Source organism: Rhinolophus sinicus, chromosome 14, assembly GCF_057876585.1.
Source record: "Rhinolophus sinicus isolate RSI-liver-muscle chromosome 14, RSI-T2T, whole genome shotgun sequence".
Classification (NCBI taxonomy): Eukaryota; Metazoa; Chordata; class Mammalia; order Chiroptera; family Rhinolophidae; genus Rhinolophus; species Rhinolophus sinicus.
Genome location: NC_142514.1, coordinates 827657 through 854049, shown reverse-complemented (window position 1 = coordinate 854049; position 26393 = coordinate 827657). Strand labels below are relative to the sequence as shown.

General features: G+C 53.6%; 1 protein-coding gene across 8 annotated transcripts in view; it reads left to right on the top strand.

The window, feature by feature from the left end:
- CFAP74 (cilia and flagella associated protein 74) overlaps window positions 1–26393 on the top strand; it is a 57698-nt gene that overhangs the window by 5530 nt on the left and 25775 nt on the right. For all 8 annotated transcript variants that reach the window (XR_016018514.1, XM_088790047.1, XM_088790048.1 and 5 more), the window contains exons 2-17: window positions 6039–6124; window positions 7365–7449; window positions 7571–7714; window positions 8709–8807; window positions 9881–9985; window positions 12366–12539; window positions 13273–13383; window positions 13726–13828; window positions 14517–14674; window positions 15758–15962; window positions 17344–17502; window positions 19150–19323; window positions 19831–19949; window positions 20781–20847; window positions 21225–21314; window positions 26134–26298. Coding sequence is in view for 7 of the 8 variants with exons in the window: in XM_088790047.1 (XP_088646173.1) it covers window positions 6039–6124; window positions 7365–7449; window positions 7571–7714; window positions 8709–8807; window positions 9881–9985; window positions 12366–12539; window positions 13273–13383; window positions 13726–13828; window positions 14517–14674; window positions 15758–15962; window positions 17344–17502; window positions 19150–19323; window positions 19831–19949; window positions 20781–20847; window positions 21225–21314; window positions 26134–26298 (2044 nt within the window). In the remaining variant the exon portion in view is untranslated. The remainder of the gene's footprint in view (window positions 1–6038; window positions 6125–7364; window positions 7450–7570; window positions 7715–8708; window positions 8808–9880; window positions 9986–12365; window positions 12540–13272; window positions 13384–13725; window positions 13829–14516; window positions 14675–15757; window positions 15963–17343; window positions 17503–19149; window positions 19324–19830; window positions 19950–20780; window positions 20848–21224; window positions 21315–26133; window positions 26299–26393) is intronic.

Sequence of the window (26393 nt, the reverse complement as noted above, 5' to 3'; positions counted from 1 at the left end):
AAGACTCATTTTTAGCATAAACACAAAATCATTCCCAACCCCAACAAAACTCACATTCATTTCTTAGTCAAATCTCATACTGCTATGTGTTCACTTCCCCACATTGTCTCAAAAATGTCTTACAGCCATTTGCTTGAATCAGGACCCAAAAAAGGTCCCCACGTTGCGTGTGGCTGGCTTGTCTCTTCAGGCCATTTTTATAAGACACCCCCTTCTCTGTTCCCCCACCATATCCATTTGTGGAAGAAACTGGGTGGCTTGTTTCGTTGATTTTTATTTAGGCCTCCTTACTGTCAGCCAATGGGGTGTCATCATTTAGGGGTCCGCCACATCTTTTGTTGAACTTACTCTTACACACTCTGGAGTTCCTGAAGTAATTACTTTCTCATTATTTGTTCTGGTATGTCGGAATGTAGTTGATTTTTATTATTAAGTTCATATCTAGCAACATTACCAAACTGCCTCAATAATTTTAATAATGTACCTGTATATTCCTTTGGGTTTTCTGCGTGTACAACCATATGCTCTGGAAACAATGATGTCTCCCCTCCACGCTGGACCCCGTTTCTTTCTTTTACGTCCATTTGCTCTGGTTGGGCGACCTCGTGACTGGTAAGTGAGTGGAAGGGGTTTAGCGAGCAGCCTTGTTCCGTTCTCATTCTGCAAGGGAACGCTTTGAGTGTGTGATCCAGGGTGACGTTCCCTGTGGGTTGTTTTTGGCACATATCCTTTATCATATTCAGGAAGTCTACTTCTAACACGAGTTTGCTAAGGTTTTTACAAGTATATGTGGGTTGTTGAATGTTATCAATACTTTTTCCTACATCTACTGAGCTGATCACATAATTCTCTCCTTTGGTCTGTTACTGCAGTGGATTAAATTGAGTTCTGATGCTACACGAACCCATCTTGGTCATGACAATTATCCTGTTTTAATGACTCTGGGTTTAGGCTGGTCATCCTTCACTTTGGATCTTTGTGTCTGTGCTGATGGCTGAGGCTGGGCTGTAATTTTCCTTTCTCTACTTCCATTGTCAGGATTTGGAAACAAAAGTTAGGTGAGCTCCGTGAAATCAGCCAGGAAGTGGAGTGGACCTCTGGCTCTCTTTCCTGGAAGAGTATGTGTGGAATTGGGACATTTTGTATCTCAGCTGCTTCATAGAACTTGACAAGGAAGCCTCTGAGCCTGGAGTTTTCTTTGTGGGACTGTACGAATGACTGCCAACTGAGGTGCTGTTATGCTTATGGGGTTTTCAAGTTTTCTTTTTTTTTTTTCCTTGGAGCAATTTTGGTTAGTAATATTTTTCTAATAATTTGTCCATTGTCTAAATTTTCAACTTTATTGGCATAAAGTTGTTCAAGACATCTTTAATTTTTTAACGTCTGTAGCACCTGTGGTTATAGACGCTTTTGTTCTGATGTGGAATATTTGTTCCTTCTCTTTTTATTTATCAGTTTTGTTAGAGATTTGTCAATTTCATAAATCATTTAAAAGCCCAGACTTCTGGCTTTCAGGAGCATCTCTGCCACATGCTTATTTTTGTTGGACTCTTTTCTAATCTTTTTAAAAGTTTTCTTCTACTTTCTTTGGGTTTATTTTGCAGTTCTGTGGTAACTTCTTGAATTGTGTGTTTCCCACATTAGTCTTTAGCGTCTTTTCTTTCCTAATCTATGCGTTTAGGGTTACACATGTACTCGGGACTGTGTTCGCAGCTCTCAGGCTGATACATGATGTTTTCATTACAGTCAGTTCACATATTTTATTTTATTTTATTTTATTTATTTTTTAAGGAGGGCGCAGCTCACTGGCCCATGTGGGGATCAAACTGGCAACTCTGGTGTTATTAGCACCGCACTCTAACCAGCTGAGCTAACCGGCCGCCCTCAGTTCAGATATTTTGTAATTCCTACTGTGCTTTTCTTTCTTCAACTCATGGGTTATTTAGATGTGTCTTATTTTCCAAAAGTAAGGTGCATTACAATTCTCTGTTTGTTATTAATTCGGGCCAGTTACTTTTGGTCAGAGAACAAGCTTTGTATTTGTATGGCTTTAGTCCTTGAATAGTTTTGTAAATACTCTGTGTCTGCTTTATGGGAACACTTAGGATTCTGTGGTCGTCGTTTGTGTTCTACGTGTGTCTGTACGGTTCCGTTTGTTAATGATGATGTTAAAATGAGTGTCATTAATGACTTATTTTATCTGGTTTTGTTATCAGTGCCTGAGAGAGGTACGTTACAATTTTCTGCTCGAATTTGTGCTTTTGACTCTCTCCTTGTTCTGTCAATCTTTGCTGTGTTTATTTTGTGGCTGTGTTATTGGATACACGTGGATTTATTAATCAAATCGTTGTCCCTTCTTGGTGAGCCGGGCATCTGGTGACGGCATGAGGCTCCTTACTTACTGCTGTTACGTTTTTTCCCTAAAGCATCTTCTCTGCTTCCACATAACGCCACTGGCTTCTGACTTATAGTTTCTACACAGCACATCTTTGTCTGACTTTTAAATGCAGTGCCTCTGGGAGCTTGTCCTTTCGATGTCACTTTTTAAGTAGAATTAGGTGCTGCTGCTGTTGTTACTGGTGTTTTAATCCGGTTTGATGAGCTTCTTTCCTTTAGCTCGGGCGTCATTTCATCTACTTGCATTCTTGCCTTCACGTAGATCTCGACCTGATCATTTATTGTTGTCAGTTCTTTAAGGTTCTTAAGATGATTCAAATAAAATTCTAGCCAGCATTTTTGGTTGTTTTCAGTGTGATGGGGGGGTGGGGCGCTCTGGCCACATTACCAAGAATGGGCATTCCAACTGCTTCTCTCCAGCAGGTTTTAGCAAGTCTGTTGCAATGCTGCCTCTCCCCCACTTTGCAGACACCATGTCCCTTAGCCTTTCTCGGGGTGTGCGGTGTGTCTGGGTTTCGGGGTTCAGGTTCTCCCTCCTGCAGGGCCAGTTATCTCCCACCCTTCTACTTCCCAGGTGCCCTTCTGTTTAAACTATTCCTTCTCCCATTTGCCTGTCCTTGTACAGTCACGTGTTCAAATCACTGAATCCCCCACTGTTATTTTAGTGAGGACATAAGAGGAATCGGGGCTACCGGTCCAGAGCTGCCGTCCTTAACTGGAGTTCAAGGTGGATGTGGTCTAACATGATTATTTCAAACAGAACTGTGTCTGTGTAATATGCCACCTTTTATCGGATTGTTACATGTTTGGTCATCGATGAAACCGTGTTGTGAGGAGCACAGGGAATTCGGTAAAACCTCTGAATGCCCTGCCATTCACACACTAGGAGGGTGATAGATTTTTTCAAGTAGAAGCAGTGTTGTTGGTATCTTACAAGATTCCTGAAAATTCTGTCGCTCAGAACTTTAGCACACAATTGTTTCTCTGTAGCGTTTTTAAAAAATTAATTACTGGCATTGATTTATTAATGATTTCATCCAGGAAGCATTATTAGGCTTTGAAAATATTTTTCAGCTAATTATTCTGATGCAATTACTAACTTCAGCAGTGACAACCAGTGTCTCGTCGCTGTTAGCGTGTCATACATAATAACATCGACGTTGGGTGTCACTACTCCATACCTAGTCCCACACATGCCAGCTCCCAACATTCCCAAAACGATAACCATGGAGTAAGGAATGTTCTGGAATTCCTGAAGAATTGTTTCGAGCTGTGACTGCGTGTGTGTGCTGTCGACATGACATTAATGGGCTGTCACAGGCATATGTCTTCAGTGTGCCCTGAGATGAGTTTGACACTCGCACACACCTGTGCAGCCACCCCCCAAAACAGAGGAGCAGCCATCTCCACCCACAGGCTCCCTCGGTCCCACCCCCTTCCTTGCCAATAACCCTGAATCCACTACCTCATTTCTGCCGTGTGGTTTTGTTTCGTTTGGCCTGAGTTTGGGTTTCACACATATTCTTGGGGTCTGACTTCCCTCACTTAGCATAATGTTTCTGAGATTCATACGTGTTGTTGTGCATATCAGACCTTGTTCTTTTTGACTGTTATTGTGTTGCAGGAATGGACCCTAATTGGGTTATCCGTTCTCATACTGGTGGACACTTGGGGTGTTTCCAGTTTGGGGCTATTACAAGTCGAGTTGCTGTAAACACTCCTGTATAGGCACCTTTGTGAATATACTTTTGTTTCTCTTGGGTAAATACTGTGCAGTGGGGCTACTGGGTCACATGGTTCATGTATGTTCTTAAGAAGCTGCCCGCCAGGGTTCCACAATGCCGTGTCACACACCCACCAGCAATGTGTGCGTGTGCCAGTCGTCCTACCGCCTTGCCAACATTTGGTGTGAGAGGATTTTCCCCCCTTCTTCCGCCTCCTCCCCCCCTCCGGTTCAAGCCGTTGTTTCTCAGTCTAGCTGTGTAGGACCCACTCCCTGGCCCATGCTGGTATTATGAGCCTTGCGCACCCCCTGGCTCAGGCAGTCAGTTGCCGGTCGCCGGCTCATAGCGGTCCGCGGCAGCTCAGCCAACCTCCAGCTGCTCTTGGCAGCCCAGCTCCAGGGAGAGCCGTTGTTCACAATCTTAGCTGTAGAGGGCGCAGCTCACTGGCACATGTGGGAATCGAACCGGCGACCTCGGCATTAGGAGCTTGAGGCTCCAAACACCGGAGCCACCGGGCCAGCCCCCAGTGTGAGAGGATTTTTGATAAACGTGTGCTGGACTCTCACCATGGTTTTAACGTGCATTTCCCTGAGGACCAATGATACTGCGCTTCACAAGCTTACAGCCCATTGGTGTATCTTCTTTCCTAGTGTCTGTTCTGAAATGTTTGCCCTTTTAAACTGGGATTTGGACTTGACCTGGTTGGTATTTAGGAGCTCTTTACATATTCTGGATACAAGCCCCTTGTCAGATATACTGGGTCAGACAATTAAGTTCACGAACTTGTTGCAACAATGTTGCTACCCTTTTCTGATATCAGAGGGATTATTCATTATGAATTTGTACCAACTGGACAAACAGTTAACAAAGTTTACTATTTGGAAGTGCTGAAAAGGCTGCATGAAAAAGTTAGACGACCTGAACTTTTTGTGAGCAATTCATGGCTCTTGCATCACGACAATGCACCAGCTCACAGGGCACTGTCTATGAGGGAGTTTTTAGTCAGTAAACAAATAACTGTATTGGAACACCCTCCCTACTCACCTGATCTGGCCCCCAGTGACTTCTTTCTTTACCCAAAGATAAAGGAAATATTGAAAGGAAGATATTTTGGGGCCAGTCTGAGAGGTTGGGGCGCCATGCTCCTAACACTGAGGTCAGGGATTGGATTCCCACATGGACCAGTGAGCTGCGCCCTCTACAGCTAAGATTGTGAACAACAGCTCTCCCTGGAGCTGGGCTGCGGTGAGCAGCCAAAGGTTGGCATGAACTGCTGCGGGCTGTGGGCTACCGTGTGCTCCCATGAGTGGCTGGTGGCCAGCTTGAGCGCGAGCGAGAGCTGCTGTGAGCTGCTGTGAGCGGCCGACCAACGACCGGTGACCGACTGCTTCAGCTGGGGGAACACAAGTCTCATAATACCAGCATGGGCCAGGGAGCTGGGTCCTATACAACTAGACTGAGAAACAACCGCTTGAACCGGAGTGAGGGGGGAGGGAGAAGGCAGGAGAAAGAGGGGGTGGGAGGGGAAGGAAGACATTTTGATGACATTCATGACATCAAGGGTAATATGACAACACCTCTGATGGCCATTCCAGGAAGAGTTCCAAAATTGCTTTGAGGGGTGGACTAGGTGCTGGCGTCAGTGCATAGCTTCCCCAGGGGAGTACTTCAAAGGTGACCGTAGTGATATTCAGCAATGAAATATGGAGCACTTTTTCTAGGATGAGTTCATGAACTTAATTGTCTGACCTCGTATATGTGCTGTGAATATTGTTTTCTTGTTTATAGCTTATCTATTCATTTTCTTAATGTCTTTTTACAAGAGAAATGATTAATTCTTATGAAATCTAATTTCTAGGTTATTTTTTTAAATTCTATGATCTTGCTCATCTATATTTTGTAATAATTTTTTTATAGTTACTTCCTGCCTCACAAGATGGAAGAAAGTGATAGTCTGTTCCCTGAGGAGGAGCTTTCGGGCAACGTCCTGCTTGTGGATGATGGTAATAAAGGTTTTTTCACAAATAACACACATCTCAGAAGCAAGCAAGACAAAGGATGTACTTCACGTTCCCTTTAATTCTCTTCCTACAGAGAGACGATATCCTTTAAACTCACTTTTTCTCAAATAGGGAGCTTATATTATTCTGTCTTTAATGGAAAGAAAGATAAAGTGTGGTTGAGAATTTTGAAAGTGGCAGATGACAGTTTTTTTAGTTTTTAGCATCTCTATTGAGGAATCTCATTCATGCCATTTTTATCCCAATCCTTTGAGTGTGACCTATTTCCCCCGTCCCCAGGAGCTTTTAGATTTCTTTTCTTTCTTTTTTTTTTGTAATCTGTGATGATCTGAAATCTTTCTAAGATGTGCCTTTTTTGGGTTACTGCTAGATACTGGGCAGGACAATGCAATCCGGAAACTAGTTCCCTTGGTCCACCATCCTGCCTACCCCCAGCCCCCATGTCCGGCACTGTGCTGCGCTGGACACGTCACCATGTGTCCATGGGCTTCCATCTTGTAAAACTGTTGCCTCTCTCACCCAGTGTCTTCCCTCTCCTGTTCTCCTGGTGATTGTGGATTGATGTGGGATTTTAGAATTCCCCTTCTGCCATTTTTATGTTGACTTAATGAAGGAGTGGAGATAAACCCAGTCGTTCCATTTGCCGTGTTTTGCCAGATGTCTGCAGTGAGTCCCTAAGACAGTAATTCTCAGACCGTAGTTGTGCGAGACCCCCCCCCTTTACATGCTTAAAAATTATTGAAGACCCGAAGAGCTTTGGTTTGTGTTGGTTCTAACTTTCCATATTTACTGTATTGAAAGTTAAAGCTGAAAATTTATATTTATTAACTTAAAATAACAGTAATGGGCCTTTGTCATATGTAACAAGAGGGTCTGGTGTAGCAGAAGACAGCTGGCTTCTCATGTCTGTGTCCACATTAGCCTGCTGTGATATCACATGGCATGTGGCCTCTGGAAGACTCCACTGTCCAATTGTGAAACAAGAATGAAAAAGACAAATTATATTCTAGTATTATTTTGAAAATGGTTTTGACTCTGCAGACGCCCTGAAAAAGTTTTAGGGAACCCCCCAGGGTTCCTCGGACCATGCTTTGAGACTCATTTCTCTGAGATTCCATCAGCATGGTTGCCCAAGTATGAGTTTGTCAAGAATATCTTAGAACTTCACTCCTGACTGTCTAGATCTGCTTTTTGTCTTTTTAACTCTCGCCTCAATTTCTAGAAAAAGGTGAACTAGAGGACCCAGAGTTTGAGGTTGAAGCTCTTTGTCTGGAAGCAGAGAGCGCTGCTGACCCGCGGGGCTGCTGGTAATTAACCTCGTGGGCAGCTTGCTTCCCTCCCCAGCCTCGGGTCCTTGCGGGAAGGTGGCACTGCTTAGAGACAACGTGCTGGCCGCACGCTGGCAGCCGCTGTCCTTTCTGCCTTAAGTCCAGAGAAAGAGCAGACCGCTGCTGCTGAGAAAAGGAAGAAGACAGCCGTGCACTGCAGGGGTCAGGCTGCATACCTCCCGAAGGAGGTGATCTGCCTGGATAAGCTGCGCGAAGAGAAAGTTCTCTTCATTCAGAAAACCAGGTGAGTGGCAGCGGAGAGGCAGGGGCCCTGGAGCAGCCTGCCGAGCTCACAGGCTGTCCAGGTCCTGGGTCTGCTGTCCTTCAGGCCGGGGCCAGGCTGATCCAACGGAGGGAGGCCTGCACACCCCCAACCCCTGCTGGGCTCAGCCTCCCTGGTGCCCCAGGCTCCACCCCGGCCCCATCAACAGTGCTTCCCAAACATCTGTGATGAAACATTTCAAGCATGGAGAGGTGAAACCGCACAGCTGTGGCCCATCCAGCAGCCTAAGTCACTGTGAAGCTCTGTCTGCTGTCACTTGTGTCCCTGGGTGTGTGCATGTGTGTGTGTGTGTGTGTGTGTGTCCTATGATTTGTTTGCCGAGTTACTTGGAAGCAGAGAGCAGACATCATGCTACTTGGCTCTTGAAAGCTTCAGTGTCTCCTAACAGACATCTTCTGTGTGACCTCGGCACCAGCACCTCACCCGGGAGCCATCAGCATCCCCTAATGTCGCCCTGCAGCAGGCCCCCTCCCTGCTCCCCGTGTATTTTAGGGCCAGTGCTCTCAGTTTTGTTCTGTTGTTTCAATGGAGGTGACACGCACATGGCAGAGTAACATTTTGAGCAGGATTCAGCACAGGTCCCATATCCCATATTAGTTTGGCTGTCCTCTGGGTCTGTGGTCCAGGGCACTGATGGGGGCTGGCCTGTGCCCTCTGTGACCCCCAGGCCTCACGGGATACCCTTCACCACCTGAGCCTGTTCACTTTCACTCCCGCAGGTCACACAGGGGCCCCTGGCAGGGTTTTCAGAAAGCAGACTGCCAAGACCCTGCACGGGGCCTCGACTGTGTCAGAGAACCCCCCGGAAAAGATGACAAGCTGGGGTCCCGGCCTGGCCCCGCCCCACCCAGGCCACGCCCCCGCGGCTGGGGGCGGGGTCACTGGGGCGAGGGGAGAGGGAGGCCACAGGCAGGTCCTCCCAAACAGCTTACCTGACTCTGGCTTCCACTCCCAGAGCAGAGCTGCGAGCTTGCCGCGAGCGGATGGGCCTCATCACCAAGCAGCAGGAGAGCGTGGCGGCCGAGGTGGCAGCAGAGAGAGAGGCCAACCACACGTAAGTTGTCCGCTGTGGTCGCAGGCTTCGTAGGTTACTGTGCGGGGCGACTGTGTGTGGGTGGACGGGCAGGCGTCCACCGGAAGCAGACAGGCCTCCCAATGTGCGAAACGGACACAACCCAGAATGGACACCAAGAGTGAGGTGGTCGCAAGGACAGAAGTCAGTGGCCTTGGGGCCAGGGGAGGGCTCCCTGAGGAGGTGACTTCCAGGCTGGACCTGAGTGACAAAAACAAGCTGCCATGCAGTGACTAGGAAAGAGCATTCTGGTCAGTGGGAACCTTTGAAACCCCAGGAGCCACCCAGGGGAAGGGACAGGTGCCCTGGGGACAGGTGGGGGGAGGTTAGGGGAGATGTGAGGACTGGTTTGCCCAGCTGTGCCTACAGAGCCACAATTCCACACAACCAGGGCCTCAGAGAAGTGTCACTCTGGGCCCCACCTCTCCTGCCCTGAGAGTGGGTCTTGGGACCGTCCCCTCCCCGACCCGTACCTGCGTGGCTCATCTCAGCATCCCCACGAAATGGTTGTGTCTCAGAACATAGCTGGGCTCAGGGTCTGTGCATCTGCTGGGGAGGGACGAGGGAAACGCAGTGAGAGGATCACGGGTCTCTTGGTGGCCTTTTGGCCACCCAGCTGCTTCTAGTTATTCAGCAAATGTGCTGGGTCCTTCCTGGCCCAACCCCCAGTGGGTCTGCTGCTCCAAGGGGCTGGCCACCCTGGGAACTGGCTCCCCATCCTTGGAAAGGAATGAGAGGCCTGCAGAAGCTGCGTGGCTGGGGGTGGGAGGTCTCTAGTGGAAGCTGAGTCTGGGGGTCAGCCCCCTCTGAGGAGACGCCTGCCTGTGAGTGGGCACGTTCTTTGACACCACGCTGCCTGTCTTCCCAGTAGCCAGTGGCCACCAGTTTCCTCCTTGAAATGAAAAGGCCGGGGGAAGGCATCGTTGAGCCTCAGTGGGGAGGTCTGGGGGCCCTCTGGATTGGAGGGAGCAGGCCAGGAGGGACTTGCTCCCAGGTGGCAGAGGCTCTAACATGCATTTCCTCTCTCTCTTTCCCCTGTTGTCGTGGCACTCCAGTGCTGCTGTGGGCCGCCTCCAGGCGGTGTCCAGACGCCTGTGCACGGAGCTGGAAAACGAGAGAGACCTACAGTCGAAAATCTTGGCCACACTGAAGGAGAGCGAGTAAGTTCCCTGCCAGCAGGCGTGCTGGGTCGTCAGCTTCCTGTCCATCTGTGGGCTGCTCGTCCTAAGTGACTTGGAGGTTAATGCCTGGTTTGAAGATGCAGAGTCAAACCTTGACTTTCAAGCTGCCTAACAGTTAAAAGGGGGTTAACTTGTTAAGTGAAATAGTTGAAAGATAAAGTGCTTTTTGATGTTTTCAGTTTCTCCATGTTTACTCGGTTTCTTAAAACTATGAAATCAGCTTCTTTCCCCTTTTCCTGTTTCCTGCCATGGTTTAGCAGCAGGGCTTTCATCAGAATTGTCTCTAGTTAGTTTCAGTAGAAAAGGGCTTCAGTGAGGGGTATACAGAACTAGAGAATCCACTGGGCTGGTGCCAGGACTCATTCCCCAAACACAGGGGCCGATGTCCTCAAGAGGGTCAGGAGACGAGGATCAGGGAGCTTCTGGGGATCTGGGGGTCCTGAGTCGTAGCCTCACCCCGTGTGCTGGGAACCATGCTCGGAGCTTTCCAGCCCTGCCATGCAAGAAAGCACGGGAAGGGCCAGGAATGGTCACTGGGCGTGCCAGCCCATGGGCCGCGTGCCAGCCAGTGGTCCACAGGCCGCCCTGTGCTGTGAGAACCGCACTCCCCACAGACCCACCCATCAGGCCCAGAATTAGCCTCTGGGCTGTTACAACACGCCCTCCGTGGACTAGTGGGGAGCAGGGAGGGAACAAGGATGGCAGGTCCGGAGCAAGGCAGAACGGCTGGTCGTTCCATGGTCCTGGTGAGGACAGCCGGCCGCGAGGCCAGGCCCACCAACCAGCTCCTGAGCTGGGCAGTAGCCTTTACTCGAGGTTCAAAACCCCTGGGACCCCACCCCTGTCAGGTTGCTGTGATGATCCATCTACTTAAAAATTAAAAAAAAAATTTTGAAACAGTCAAACTTACAGAAGAGTTGCAAAAATAGCACAAAGAACCTTGTTTCCCCTTGGCCCCCGTCATCCCAGTGACGTCCTTTATAGCAAAAGTGTCCCATTTGGGGTTGTCCTGTCTCCAATCGGGAAGACCCTTCGGTCCTTCTGTGACACTCGTGACCTTGACATTTTTGAAGATTATGGGCCAGGAAAGGTCCCTCTGTGTGATGTTTCCTTGTGACTGCTGACGAGGACACCCCCACTGCCCCTCGTGATGCCATGTCCTTCCCAGGCGTCCTCACCTCAAGGTACCCGATGACGCTAGGTCCCATTTCTGGTGGGGGCATTTGATCCCCTGATGGAGATGGTGTCTGCCAGGTTTCTTCATGCAGACTTACATTTTTCCTTTGGAAATTAACACGTAACTTGTGGGTAGCTGCTTTGACTCTGGAGAACCCCATCCTCACCCCCTTTCATGCACTGGTTTTGCATCCATTGTGTTTCTCGCCTGAATCAATTATGACAACGGTGACACAGGGTGACTTCGATTTCATCGCCCCTCTCACTTTCTACTGCCAAGGACAGCTTTGCCTTGTCCACTGTGTTTATCTGTCAGCGCAGACTCCGGCTTCTCTTTCATTCGCTGTGTCTAACAGGCTCCGTCATCTCTTCCGTTCAGTGGGTTCTAATCTTTATGGTGCTGCTCCAGGCCAGGGGACCTTTTCCAAGCTGGTTCCTTGTCCTCTTGACGTGTGCCTGTCTCGCTTTGAGCACTCTGGCACACGAGATGTTCCTGGCCATGTTGTTCAGGGAGCCTGGTGTCTGACAGTGAAGAATGGTAGAGCCCCGAGCTGGGTGCTGAGTGGACCCATCGCCATGAGGGTGTGGCTGCTCCCAGGCCCGGCAGTGGGCAGAGTGAGGACACACGTGCATCGGTCTGTCTGTCTGTATTGAAGCCATGCGTTCATTTCCTGCTGCCCATCCATGCCGAGGCACCTGGCCTCTGCCCAGGTGGTCCCAGCCCCTCCCACTGCACCGAGCACTGCCACCTGCCTCTGTGTCCCATGACCCCACCATCCCAGTGCAACAGGAAGCCCCTGTCAAAGGTAGCATCTCCCACCTGTGTCCCCAGCATATTTCAGAGTGGCACAGCAGCCCTCCGGCAGGCAGAGGCAGGGGCAGGGGCAGGCCTGTGGGCACTTGGGGAGTGGAGAACCAGGTTCCGGCTGGGCTGGACTCAGTCCGATGGCAGCAGGGATGGATGGTGCTGGGGGTGAAGGGGGAGCCTCGGTCTCCGGCCACTGTAGGCCCAGAGGGCTCAGCGGCGGGGGAGCTGAGCCGTCAGAGGTGTGCAGTACCTGCCCAGAGGGTTTGTCCAGCCTCGGTGCCCGGGCCTTCCCAGGTCCCTGAGGTGGACGCTCCGTGGGGCGTCCTGATCCCCAGCCCGTTTCCCATATAAACAAAAGCACCTCTCGTTTGCAAGGAACATCATGTGGCACATTGAGATCCAGGACGGGCAGCTGGAGGGTGTCCGGGAGTCTGCCCGCGCGCAGGCAGAGGCCGCCAAGAGGTGCTTCCAGATGCGGGCGGCCGAGCAGCTTGGCAAAGAGAAGGAGACACGGGGGAAGGCGGAGAGGAACCGGGTGCTGAGGGTCAGGTGGGTGGCCCGGCCTGCAGGCCCGTAGCTTCGCCACTTGCTCGGCCCTCCTCGCACCCTCCTCCACAGCCAGCTTATCTGGGGTCCCAACACCGGAGCCCTGCCCCGTCCCCCAGGCGCTGGCCGGAGTCACTCTCTCAGTGGCCTCACGTGGCTTTTCCTCTGGACACCCCTTTCCACTTCGTCACTCCGGCTGTCCCTGTGCTGCTGTCCTCCCTGAGGCTCAGCCCCCAGCACACTTCTGTTCCCAGGCTCCTGGGTGGGGCCAGGCAGGCGTCCCCCGGTGTGTCACAAGCCATGGGACCCAGCACTCCCCCACTGAGGGGGGGCGCCTCCTCCTCTCGCTCTGCATGTGTATAATCCTTACGTTGTGCCTCCATCTTCATCCAGGGGCTCCAGCCCCCGCCTCCTTCATCCCCTTGCCAGACCTTGCTGCTGTTTCCGTCCATCCAAGTCCCCCAAGGTTCTCATCCCACTCTCCTCACCCACGTTGTCCGGGTCCCTGAGCTCCCCAGGTCCCAACCCAACCTGTTTCCCCCTAGCTGAAACCGCCCCCCCAGTCATTCACTGCCATGCTGCCTGCGGTGCCAGCTCTGCCCGTGTCCCTCTACCCCCGCCCCCCCCCGCCCCTGCACAGGCACACGCAGCTCCTTGGGGTGCCTGTTCTCTCTTGGACGGGGCATGCTGGAGAGCAGACACCCCACACGGCTCTGTCCACCACATGTCACTGCAGGAGGTCTGCGTGTCTGCAGAAGGAGCAGAGGCTCCAGCACCAGAAGTTGGTGGAAGACGCCAGGAAGAGCCACAGGATGGCCGTGAAGTTCCTGAAGGCCTCGCTGGGCAGGTAGCGCTTCCTCTCCAGACTCTCCGCCCGGCCCACCCCGGAGGTCACCTGCCTGTGTTCCCAAATCCTCACATTTTATTATTAAATCATCACCTTATCATCCAGAGAGGCCACGTCTGTGTTTTCTGTTTTGAGCTGCTCGCCTGTGTTTCTTCAGGAGCCTCTCGCCCCGACACCCGCGTTTCAGGCCTTGTTTCCAAACCTCCCTTCAGCCACAGCACTCTTTCCACCACCTGTCACATCGCCACGTTTAGTTACCTCCCTGGTAGACGTGACCAGCACCCAGGGCCCCTCCCGGCTCTGTCACTGCTGGACCCGCAGCCCAAGCTGGTGTCTCCCCAGGGTTCAGGAGCGGGTCAGGCAGCAGGAGATGGAGTCCCGTGAGCACCTGAGAAGACGCATGGATGCCGTGCTGGCCCTGAAGAAAAACATCACCGCCAACCGGGTAGGTGCCCGCACGCACATCCGGTGACCTCACCTCCGACACCCTCAGGGCCCTGTGCAAGCCTCTAGGAGCCATCCAGGCAGGCTGTCCGTCCAGGCCGAAGTCTGCCTGCCCCAGCCCGCCCCCCAGAACCCCTGCTCCTCAGGAGAGTCCTGTGTCACTCATTCACTCCCTCGGGATGTACCACCACCCACCCCAGGCTTCTCGCCCATGGGTCTGTGCTGGCACCAGCCTGGCACCAGAGTCGGGCAGGAAGAAATCACCACGGCCCCATCCTCTGGGGCCTAGTCCTGTGGGAAGAGCAATGACACGGCTCCAGGGAAAGCAGCTCTCTGTGGCCGTGTGCTGGGGTTGAGGCCTGCCTGGAGGAAGTGACATCCCCTGGGGCCTGAGGGTATGCAGTTAGGCCAGGAAAGCAGAAAGGGGAATTGGGGAACAGCGCATGCAAAGGCTCAGAGGCAAGGAGCATGCCTGGGAGGGAAGCCCGCGTGGCCAGGAAACAGCGAGGGAGTGGAGGTGAGCAGGCCAGACAGTGGGCTCTGGCCACCCTGAGGCCTGAGGAGGCGAGGGCAGCAGGTGGGGGCCGGGGAGCCTGGCAGTGATGGAACACCGTCAACAGGAAGCTCCGGTGTGCCCGTGTGCACACGCGTGTGCGAATGCTGTAACTTCTGTGTTCTCTGTTCCCAAGGAAACGCTCCGGAAATTTCAAGCATGGGGCCAGGTCAAGGCAGAGCTGGCTGAGCAGAAAGCCCAGGCCGAGAAGGAGGCGATTCTGGCCCATGGTGGAGACGCTTTCAAGCACCTTTTCCATCAACGCCGGCGCCAGGAGCTGGAGGCCCAGAAGCGGTGAGGGCCTTGGGTGGTGCTGTCTCTCCCTCAGCCTCCCCCTTGAGGATGGGGCCTGTGGGACAGGAATGGGGCTCCAGCCCATGCCCCCTCCATTCCTGCCAAGCCCCTCCCTCCACACCCCAGCAGGCAGGACGCTCCTGGGCCTCAGAGCACAGCCCTGTGCCCCTGTCCCCACCCTGGCACGGCCCCTCCCCCTCGGGTTCCTGGCCTGGTCTCTCAGGAGCTCCTCCCAGGCCCACACTGCGGGCTCTCCTGTCCCCTCCTGGGGGCTGCCAGCCGCCTGGGCTCATCCTTAATGCACAGCCCTCCCGGGCACCACTTTCTGATCTCCCCCAAACCAGCACTCAGTGCTGCCTTCTCAGTGCAGCCTGCTCCCCCGTCATTAACCCTGAGACCCCCTTTGGCCCTGTGAGGTCCCCATACACAGCTCCCCAGGCTGCGCCCCACACTGAGATGTGAGGGTCCCCCTGGGCCTCCCACCTCATGGTGTCCTTGCAGGAGTGGCTTCCTGAGGTTTGTGCCCTGGAGGGCCGGTCCTTTCCCCACTCCCAGCCCCTAACCCCGCGTCCCCTATCATGCTGCGGTTAGGATCTGCCTAGGTGTGGCCTCCTGGTCCTCTCCTCTGGGAGTTGTGGTGCCCCGAGTGTCACTTCCAGAGTTCTGCCATCACCCCACCTTGGTGGGGGTTCCCAGGGGCAGCTCTGCCCATCCAAGTCCCTTAGTTTGGTGCAGGCCTGGCACATAGGAGGCAACAGCAAGGAGCAGCTGGAATGAATGAATGAATGGCCTCAAGCCCTGTTGCTCCCTTGGTTTGTACCTCAGTGAGGGAACCCCGGCTGCCAGCCTGGAAACCAGAGGCGGGGGAGTCAAGGTTTATTGTGTGAACTGGACAGGGCTGGGGGTTCAAGTCCTGGGGCCCAGCTTGGCAGCCCTCCTGGGAACCAACCACCTGCCCCCTCCCGGGAGCCTGGGGCCCACGCCAGGACCGGCTGAGCTGCACCTGTGCTCCTGGGGGAGGACTGGTGCTGCCCAGCTCCCGGTGGGGGCGACATGCATGGCAGCTGTTGGCATTTCCCCCAGCACCTTCGAGGACAAGCAGAAGCTCAGAAAGCATGAGATTGTGAGTCGGATTTTGAAAGAGGAGGCTGAGGAGGAGAGCAGGAAGAGGAAGCCGCTTTCTCCAGCCAAACCTGCGGACAGGCTGACCCTGAGGGACAGGACCTGGGGCTACATCGCCCAGGTCTGCCAAGGGAAGACCGCCACAGCCGCTCCCTGCTCCCCAGCGGTGAGCCCTCCAAATTCCCGCCCCTCTCAGGGAGCAGAGGGGCCTCAGGCACAGGGGTCCCAGGGGGGGGTCATGGGGGCCGGACTTCAAGTCGATGCCTAAATCTCCCCAACTAGAACCCAGAAGCAAGAAACACCTCTTTTTCCCGGTTCTCCATGTGTTCTTCATGAGGGTGGTTGCCATGGCCTTGTGGCCCTGTCAGGTGGCCCCACTTGTGGCTGTGTGTGTTCTGATGTCCCCATGATTCCCTCTGAGGGACTCAGGACAGCGTCGGGCTCCACCTTGGAGCTGACCTCTCCCACGTGCTGGCTCAGGTGCCAGGGGCGAGACCCAGGTCACTGTGCCTCATCTGCCACAGGAGCCATCCCTTGGGCACGCCTCTGTAGTAGGGAAGCCCACAGCCATGGTGTCCCCTGCAAGGAGACTGGCTCAGGTCACCTTACCTGTCCCTAGTTGACAAAGCCAGGCCAAGACTGAAGGTCAGTCACGGGCCAGGGGCAGATTTGGGCACCGTTCACTCCACATGCATGTTATCACCTGGTGCCAAAGACTCTTAACCACCCCTAGAGATGGGCAGCTTTCCTCTCATTCATTTATTCATTCATTCATTCATTCTGCGGGCGGGCTCTGTGCCTGGGTAGGTGACTTGTTTACCTCTCCCTGAGGGTGTGGGGCAGAGACGTCAGGATCTGCTTCTGAGCCTGGCTTGGCACCTCTGCTTCTGGGCTGTGACCCCAACACCTGAAGGCCATGGTCACTGGCTCCTGACAAATGAGCTGCCAGCAGCACCCCTCAGGTTACTTCTGGCCACTGTGGGGTCTTCACTCTGCTCCAAGTGCGTTTTAGGTCTTGTTTCCCAGGCCCGGGGCTGAGCTGATGCACAGCTGCCTCGTCCTCTCCGTCCTCTCCCCCAGGCTCTGACCAGCTGCCCCAGGAGCCGCCCCTGCCCCCCTCCAGGTGCAGAGTGCTTCCCGGGGAGCACTTCTCACACTCACAGCCACGCAGCCCCAAATGCGTCCCATGTCCCCCGTGGGCCACCCAGTGTCTCACTGTCCTGATAACCATGAGGGCTTTCCCAGGTGTGGTTTTTATCAGGGAAAAGCAGAAGCGGTGAGCAGCTAAGGGCCATAAAAAGGATGACCGCTCGCCCCGAATTAGCCGGTCCACGCGCTCCTGTGTGGGCACTGGAGAAAAATGGGTCGCGACCTACAAAGACACTTAAATTTTAAATGGAAACAGTTACAAAGCAGCATGCGCTCCAGTGCATAGGACAGAGTGGAGGAGCAGAGCCGGCCGGGGTTCCCACGACTCGCCGTTCCTTGCTGATGTGCGTGTCCCCAATTTCTATAATTAGCTACTGCATTCCTCTCCCTGGCCACAGGAGAACGACAGTTTTACACACCCAGAAAACTCTCAGCTACTGAAATGTATCTCCTGCGAGTCTGTCCAGGGGGACCCTGGGAACGCCAACTGGGAGGACGAAACACTGGCTGAGCCGGAAATCTCTGGCCTTTGGAATGAAAGCTATAAGTCGTGCCAGGTAACCCTTTCGTACTTTTTATTTTGTAAAGGTCCATCAACAGATGATTTTCCCCCTCTTCTTCCCCCGCCCCCCCCCCCACTTTGGTTCAAGCTGTTGTTTTTCAGTCTAGTTGTGTAGGACACAGCTCCCTGGCCCATGCTGGTGTTATGAGCCTTGCGCTCCCCCGGCTGAGGCAGTCGGTCGCCGGTCATCGGTTGACCGCTCACAGCAGATCTCACCAGCTGCGAGCTGCTCACAATGGCTGCCGGCCACTCACAGTGGCACACAGTAGCCCGTGGCCCCTCACGTCGGCCTCCGGCTGCTCACGGCAGCCCAGCTCCAGGGAGAGCCGTTGTTCACAATCTTAGCTGTAGAGGGCGCAGCTCACTGGCCCATGTGGGAATCAAACCGGTGGCCTCCACATTAGGAGCACCGCACTCCAACCACCTGGAGCCACCAGGCTGGCACAGCCCCCTTTTGTACTTTTAAATCGCTCCTAGTTGGACACCGGGCTGTGTCTTTTCATCCGTGTTCATCTCCCGAGTGTCCGCTGCCCCCCCCCCCCCGCTACCCCTATCCCGGCGACCTGTCTGCTGCTCTGAGGACCCCCCAGTGCCCCTGCTGCTTCCAGCCTCCCATGCCCTCCACACCGGCCAGCCGCCACTGGCCAGCTGCCCAGCTGCTGCCCTCCTCCAAGCTTCTCTCCTTTCTCCCCTTCCAGAGCCTCCCTGAGAACCGATGTGCACACCACCCCCAGCTTCCCCCAACTTGCTCCCGGTCACTGGGCCTCAGTGGTCAGGCACACACAGAGGGACGCAGTCAAGAGGCTCAAGGGTTGGGACGATTCTGAATTGTTCTGCTTAGTCTTAGGGAATATATTTCCAGAAAAAGGCACAAGTTGAAAACCTTCTTTGACAGCCTTTTTCAAAAAATACACACTGTCCAGAGCACTGGTCATCCTGATTCTAAGAGAGCGGCACAGCTCAATGAGTCGAGAAATTAGTGAGTGTCTGCGGTACTCCAGGGAGCTGCCACCATCTGTGGCTGTGACACCGCCCGGCCAGCCAAAGCCAGGCCACCCCCTGGGTGGTCATCACTGTCCTTGGTCTGTGCACAAATTGGTTCCCTTGCTCTAAGGGCCAGTCCATGTTGCTTCTGCTGGTCACTGGCCTGAGGGAGGGCGGTGGGCACCAGACCACAGATCATCAGGCCGTGGGCCTCCCACCCGGGAGAGCGACAGCAGGACACCCAGCTTCTTGGCCCTGCGTCAGCATCTCGGACCTGGACCAGGGCCCCAGACAGACTGCACAGACCTTCAGAGAGGAAAATCCTGGACTGCCCTCAGTTACCGTGTCAGGGAGGCTCCTCCATTTGTGCCACTTGAGAAAATGTTTCCTATAAAACTTCTCAAAAACATTTTTTTGGCCTGATTTTAAAGTGTAGAAAACTCCCACTCTGCCATTATTTTACGGAAATCTGTGGAGCTCTCTAGTGACCCGCTGGACGTGGCGTGTCCCTAGGCCTGTGTGTCCCTCCACCCTGGCCACCTTGCCTGGCTGTGCTGTTAGCACCTGCCGCCCTGAGCACCCCAGGACCCTAGGCAGGGAGCCCCACGCTCGGTCGGCCCTGCCCTGGAGCACAGCCACTGTCCCTGTGGGTCCCCAGGTGCCCGGAGAGGATGTGGACCGGAAGCCCGTGGGCGGGACGAAAATGGAGAAGGGCATCCTGGCGCGCACGGTGGAGCGGCTGCGAGACGGTGTGACCCACAAGCAGGTGGTGTCAGGGCGCGAATTCAAAGGCTGCCCCTTCAACAGCAAGCCCAAGCTCATCCACTTCAAGGTGAGCCCATGGGGGTCCCGGGTCACGAGGGGGACACAGCACCAGTGATCTCGCCTGCGGCTGGGGGTGACCATGCTCCTCCCCTTGGAGGGTCACACACCAGCCCCAGGAGGCCTCGGCAGGAAGGGGTGTGGCTTCAGAGTGGCCTGTAGCGATGAGTGAGAATGAGCACAGCGGGGACATGGGTGCTCATAGGTCTCTGCAGGAGGGGAGGCTGCTGGGCTCTTGGGGTGTCACGCCAGCCCTGGACCCGACGCCTGGAGCCCTCCTGGCCCGCTCCCACTGTGGTCCTCTGGGGCGGCTCCTACAAGCCAGGCCCCCTCGCCCTGCTCCCCTCATAGACAGGCAGCCTGGGAAGTGTCCCCTCTTGTGGAACGGCCATCAGGCCATCACGCTTATCACTGCATGACCATCCCTCTTCCGGGCGGCATGTGAGGGGGCGCCCCCCTCGGGCACATGCTGAAGAGGCCACCAGGAAGCTCTGAATGACAATCTCTGGCTTCCTAGGACTTTGACATTGGCAAGGTATACAAGGAGAAGGTCACGTTGGTCAATGCCACCTACACGATTAACTACTGCAAGCTGGTGGGCGTGGAGCAGCACCTCAGGGACTTTATCCACGTTGAGTGAGTGGGCGGGTGGGCGGGCATCTCTGTGGCGGGTCCAGGCGCGCTCATGCCATGGCTCCCCGAGGATGTCACTGGCCCGGCCTGCCCTTCTGCGTTACCTGGCTGTCCTCGGGGTCCCGTCTTTGGTGTCCTGTGTGCCACTGCTGTCCTGTGTGCACTGCTTTTCTCAGGCCCGCTTAGAACTCACGTGCATCCAGGTCTGAGGATTCAGAGCTCGTGCTAGAAATTCTCTGGGGAGCTCCTTCAGTCACCCGGCTCCACACCAAGTCCCTCAGGCACCCTGAGTCTCCCTGGAGGCTGGGCCCTGTCTCTGGATCTTTCGCTAAAAGTGGGGCTCAGTTCCAGCTCCGTAGCTGGCTCCCACCACTCACACTGGTATTAAAACCCTGGGTCCTTGGTTCCAGGCCTAGCACATCCCCAGGGCAACCGTGGCCGCTGCTCACCCCTCTGGAGTTGGCCCCTGGGGACTTTTCTCCTGCCTCCTTCCTTCGTCCCTCCATCCCTCCCTCCTTCCCTCCCTCCCTCTTTTCTTTCCTCCCTTCTATCCTTCCTCCTTTCCTCTTTCCCTCCCTCCTTCCCAGTCTTCCTTCCTCCCTCCCTTCTTTCCTTCCTCCTTCCCTCCCTTCACTCATCCATTCACTTACTCAGCAGACATTCAGATGTCACTTGAGCACCTCCTGTGAGCTGGTACTGGGGACAGCAGGTCACTGGACCCCAGGACAGGTGGGAGGGAGGGAGCAACGGCCGGCCGTGTCATCCTTGCTGCACGATTGGCCCCCTTCTGTGGAGATGTGGTCACGTGTGTGCTGATCACCTCTGTGCCCACAGTTTCTACCCACCTGGTCCCATGTCAGCCGGGATGTCCTGCGAAGTGCTCGTCACCTTCAAGCCCATGGTGAGTGTCTCAGTTCCAAACCGGAGAATATAAAAGGGGACTTTTCTCACTATTGTGAGCAGGTGACATTGGGTCCCTGCTGCTCCTCGGGCTCTGGGACGCATGGCCTCTCGTTTGCTGTGTTATTCACAGGTAGCTGGCAGGTGTGACCTGTGTGTGCCCTTAGGTCTGAATGGTGTGTTAGGGTTCCCACAGGCCCTGCCGGTTGGTGTGCCACCCGCCTGGCCACATTCTACTGACCCCTCCCTCTGGGGCCACCAGAGCTTGGCAGGTGGCAGGTGGGCCCAGGCCCAGGCCATAGTTGCATAGACATTGCGTGTGTCACTGGGTAAAGTTACAAATGTTCATGGTGGTGGAGTTGTTCCTTTTTTTTTTAGATAAACAAAGATCTGGAAGGAAGTGTCTTGTTTCTGGCTCAGACTGGCAGATTTTCTGTCCCACTGAAGTGTTCAACAAAGAAATGTTCTGTAAGTTCCAAGACGCAACGCCTGAGCCGGCATTTTTCGGGCTGTCCCTGTTGGGAACCTTGTTTTGGGGTGTGCGTCCTGCAGTGAGGATGTAGGGACCAGGGCCAGGTCTCCACCAGGCTTCCGTCCCAGCCGAGCTCAGGTCCCCAGTAAATGCAACAAATCCTTCCGAGGGCACAGCCCAGACTGCAGGCCCCAGTCAGAGGGGACGCTCTGGCCTTCTCTGCAGCTCTGTGGTGTCCTCTGATTTTCTTTTAACTGCAGTCACCATGCCGTGCATCACAGCCCCAGAACTTATTTATCTTGTAACTGGAAGTTTGTGCCTTTTGACCCCTTTCACTCAAGTTGCCCACCCCACCCACCTCCAGCAATGACCAACTTGTTCTCTGTATGTGAGTCCCGTGGTTGAGATGCTACCTACAGCGGGATTTTGTCATCCTGACATGGTTTTGTCATCCTCTGTCGGACTTTTCTCACTCCACTCAGTACATTCCATGGTATGTACGTGCCACATTTTCCTTATCCAGTCGTCTGCCAATGGGCAGTTAGGTGCTGTCCATGTCTTGGCCATTGGAAACAACACTGCAGTGAACATGGGGGTACAGACATGTCTTGAAGACAATCGATTTCATTTCCTCTGGATAAACACCCATTTGTGGAATTGCTGGGTCATATGGCAGCTTTATTTATTAATTTTTTAATAATGATTTTTTTTCCCTTTCTTCCGCCTCCCCCCCACCACTCCGGTTCAAGCCGTTGTTTCTCAGTCTAGTTGTGTAGGACCCAGCTCCCTGGCCCATGATGATATTAGGAGCCTTGCGCTCCCCCGGCTGAGGCAGTTGGTCGCCAGTCATTGGTCAGCCTCTCACAGCAGCTCACGGCAGCTCTCGCCGGCTGCCGGCCACTCACACTGGCCACCGGCCACTCCTGGCAGCACACAGTAGCCCACGGCCGCACATGCCAACCTCTGGCTGCTCACAACAGCCCAGCTCCAGGGAGAGCTGTTGTTCACAATCTTAACTGTGGAGGGTGCAGCTCACTGGCCCATGTGGGAATCGAACCGGTGACCTTAGCATTAGGAGCACGGGGCTCCAACTGCCTGAGCCACCGGGTCGGCCAGCCTTATTTTTTTTTAATACTTTCTTGAGGAACCTGCATACTGATTCCCATAGTGGTGCACCAATCTGCAACCCCACCAGCAGCGCACAAGGGTCCCCTTTTCTCCACGTCCTCGCCAATACCCGTTGTTTGTTGATTTATTGGTGATGCCATTCTGACAGGAGTGAGGTGGGCTCTCACTGTGGTTCTGATTGCGTCTCCCTGGTGATTCGTGGCGTTGAGCATCTTTTCATGGACCTGTGGACGTCTGTGTGTCCTCTTGGGAGAAATGTCCGTTCAGGTCCCCGCCCGTTTTTATTTTGGATTGCTGGTTTTGTTATGGGGTTGAACGGTTCTTCATGTGTTTTCGACGTTCGCACACGCTTCGCGAATTTCCCCCGTTCCTTTGGCACCTCCTTCTCTTGTCTTGCAGTCCCTCTTCCTGCGTACAGCACTTCCAGTGAGAAGCAGAGGGCAGGCTCCCGTGGGCACTGCACACCCACCACCTAGACAGTTGTCAGTATTTGCTTCGGCTGCTCTCCTGCCTCCTGTGGCCAATCCACTCCCGAGTAAATTAGCCATTTCACGGTACTCACACCCCTTGTAAGACGACGACATTCTCCTCTAGAAACCACCACTTCGTAGTCCTCTAATTGGACTGCTCACACTTACCACACGATGCTGCTATCAGATGGCTCCTAAATTCACAGCTTGTACCAGCAACCAGCTTGTGTCCCACGGTCACAGGTGTGCAGGTCAGCTCTGGTTTGTCTGATCCAGGCGAGGCTTGTCTGGGCAGCTCTGTGTCCGGCTGCAGGTGAGCTGGGGGAGGGGATGGCTGCCGGCTTCTGAGGCAGCAGCTTCCCCAGCATGAGCTGCTCAGACAACGGGAGCCCACGTCGGCCTTCCTCATCTCACAGAGCAAGTCACGGGGCAATCCCTCCATCACTGGGGCAGAGTCACTGCCCCACGCGAGTGCAATGCTGCAGAGCAAGACCACAGGGTGTGGGACGGGACCGCACAGTCTGACGTTCTCCACTAAGGAAACTGACATCCCTAATCATCACCTGTTACCCAGCCCATGTTCAAATGTGCCCAACTGTCCCCAAACCTCCTGTTATAACTGTTACTTTCTTAGGTAGGATACAATTAAGATCACACATTGTGTTTCATTATTACGTTCTTCAGTCTCCTTTTTTCTTCCTCAGCTTTTCATTGTGGTAAAATATACACAGCACAGAACTTACTGACTTAGCCATTTCTGAGTCCCCAGCTTGGTGCCATCACACGGCCGTCGCCACCACCCACTGCAGACTCGTTTCATTTTGCAGAATGGAAACTGCCCCTATTAGACACTCGCTCCCAGCCCCTCCCGCAGCCCCTGGCACCGCTGTCTGCTAAGTGCCTTCTCTTGTATAAGTGGCACAGTGTTTGTTCTTTTGTGACAGGCACGATGTCCTCAGAGTCCATCCTTGCTGCAGCAAATGCCACAGTCTCCTTCCTTCTCAAGGCTGATTGAGACAAGAGCCACGCGTCTGTCATTGTGCCACTTGGTTTCCCTGAGCCGCTCAGCTTTCCTTGTCTCTCATTTCCTGCGTTACTGTCTCCTTTCATGTTTGCTTGAGTTCTGTGTAGGGAAATATTTAGGTTCCTTTCTCATTGCCCTTCATGTGTCTTCTGTGTCTGTTTTCTTTGTGGTGACCGTGGAGATTACTCGTAACGTCCTGAAGTTATCACTCTCCAATTCGGATTTCTACGTAGCGGTGTAACCTCAGTGGCTGCAGAACCTCCGCTCCACACAGCCCCGTCCCACCCCTTTCAGTTTTCGGCGTCACAGAAAGACATCTTTATAACTTGTGTGTCCAGTGACATAAGCTAACAGTTTTCAAAAGTGTGTTAGTCTCTCAGTCATGTAGGAAACAACGTGGGGTGGCAAACGTGTTACAGTAACACCGACTTCCACAGCTGCCAGCTGCTTGCTTTTCTGAGATGGTTACTTCTTCACACTGCCTCTTGTCTCCCCCTGCAGGCTCCCTGAGCATGTCCACAGGGCAGGTCTGGTGGCCACGACCTCCTCAGCTTTTGTTTATCTGGGACTGTCTTAATTTCTCGCTCACTTTTGAAGGGCAGGAAGTAGTTTATCCAGGGCTGCTCTGTGTCCAGCTGAATCTCAGGGGCTCCATCAGGAACGGGAAGAGGGGAGGATGCCCAGAGGGCCCCAGTGCAGCCCCCCGCCACCAGACATGCACCTGTGCTTTTTTCTCAGCCACACACGTCAGCCCCCTCCCAGTGCAGCACCCAGGGCCACCGGGCACTGCGTCCAGCTCAGCTTGTCTGGAGGGGCGGCCCTCCCATCCTGTCTCCTTGTGGCTTCTCAAAGTCTGGTGACCCACAACTAGGAGACGGGTCATCTGCCCACCTACCCTATACACACATTCACATCACACACTCACACACACACCACACAATGCACTCACTCATCCACACACACTCACACCCACATGCATACACACTTTCTGATTTTAGTAACGTGAGTCTTTTTTCCTCAGTCCATCTAGCTAAAGGCTTGTCAATTTTGTTGATCTTTTCATTGATTTTCTCTATTGTTTTTCTGTGGCCTATTTCGTTTCTTTTTGCTCTAATCTGTATTATGTCCTTCCTCTGGTAGCTTTGGTTTAGTTTTTTCTTCTTTTCCTAGTTCTTTAAGTTGTAAAGTTAGGTTGCTGACCTGAGATGTTTCTTGTTTTTAATGTCTGCATTCACATTTGCTAGCCCCGTTTTCTCTGCTCCCTGTAAGTTTTGGTGTGTTGTGTCTCATTTTCATTTGTCTCTAAGTATGTTTTTATTTCTCTTGTGATTTCTTCTTTGATCCGTTGGTTGTTTAAGGTGTGTTAGTTTTTACAATTTCGTGAATTGTCCAGTTTTCCTTCTGTTACTGATGTCCGACTTCCTCCTGCTGTGGTCGGAGAAGGTACTTTGCATGAGATCCATCTTTTTAGTCTATTGAGAGTTAATTTGAGGCCTCTTAGTGGTCTCTCCTGGAAAATGTGCCGTGTGCCCCTGAGAAGGGTGTTAGGGGTACTGTGCTCTGTGTCTGTCTGCTGGATGGCGTTGGGCTGAGGGTTGTCCAGGCCGTCCGTGTCCTTACTCATCTCCTGTCTAGGGTGCTGTCCAGTCTTGTGAGAGGAGTGTTGTAGAGCTGTCTGTTCCTCCCTTCAGCTCGGTCTGGTTTTGCTTCATGTATTTTAATGGTCTGTCATTAGGTGCGTAAATGTGTATAATTGTTATATCTTCTCGCTGTGTTGACCTTTTATTAATATTCAACCACTGATCCTTTACCGCCTTAGTTGTACCGTTTCCAGAGTGTCACAGTTGGAACCACACAGCATGTAGCCTTCTCAGACTGGCTTCTCTCACTCAGCGACAGGCACTAAGGCTCCTCCACGTCCTTTCAGGGCTCGACAGCTCATTCTCTTTAGCTTCATGTTTTAGAAATGGGATTCAGGTGCTCTCCATGGTCACAGGCTGCGGTTTCTACGGTGAGGGTTGTGTCCCTGGGTGTGCAGAGGCCCTGCCGCTCTCGCCTGCAGCCAGATACAGCCACACCCCCGAGCAAGCGGAAGGGCAGGGCGTGCCCTCGGGGCTGTGGTGACAGGGGGGAGGGGGCTTTGCTGTGGACCTGGCGCATCAGTCACCCTGTTCACTCACGGTCCGCTGGCAGCTGTCCCTTGACAAGGAGCTCATCGACTTTGGCAGCTACGTGGTGGGGGAGACAGCATCCCGCGTCATCACACTGACCAACGTCGGGGGCTTGGGCACCACATTCAAGTTTCTGCCGGCATCAGAGGCCCGTGACATGGACACCTCCCCGTCGGTCAGGAAAATTGTGAGTGTTGACCACGGCTTCTGAGCAAGGGTGTGGCCGCCCCAGGACACAGTCCCAAGAGTGACATGAGTGATGATGCCAAGGGGTGGCCCCTG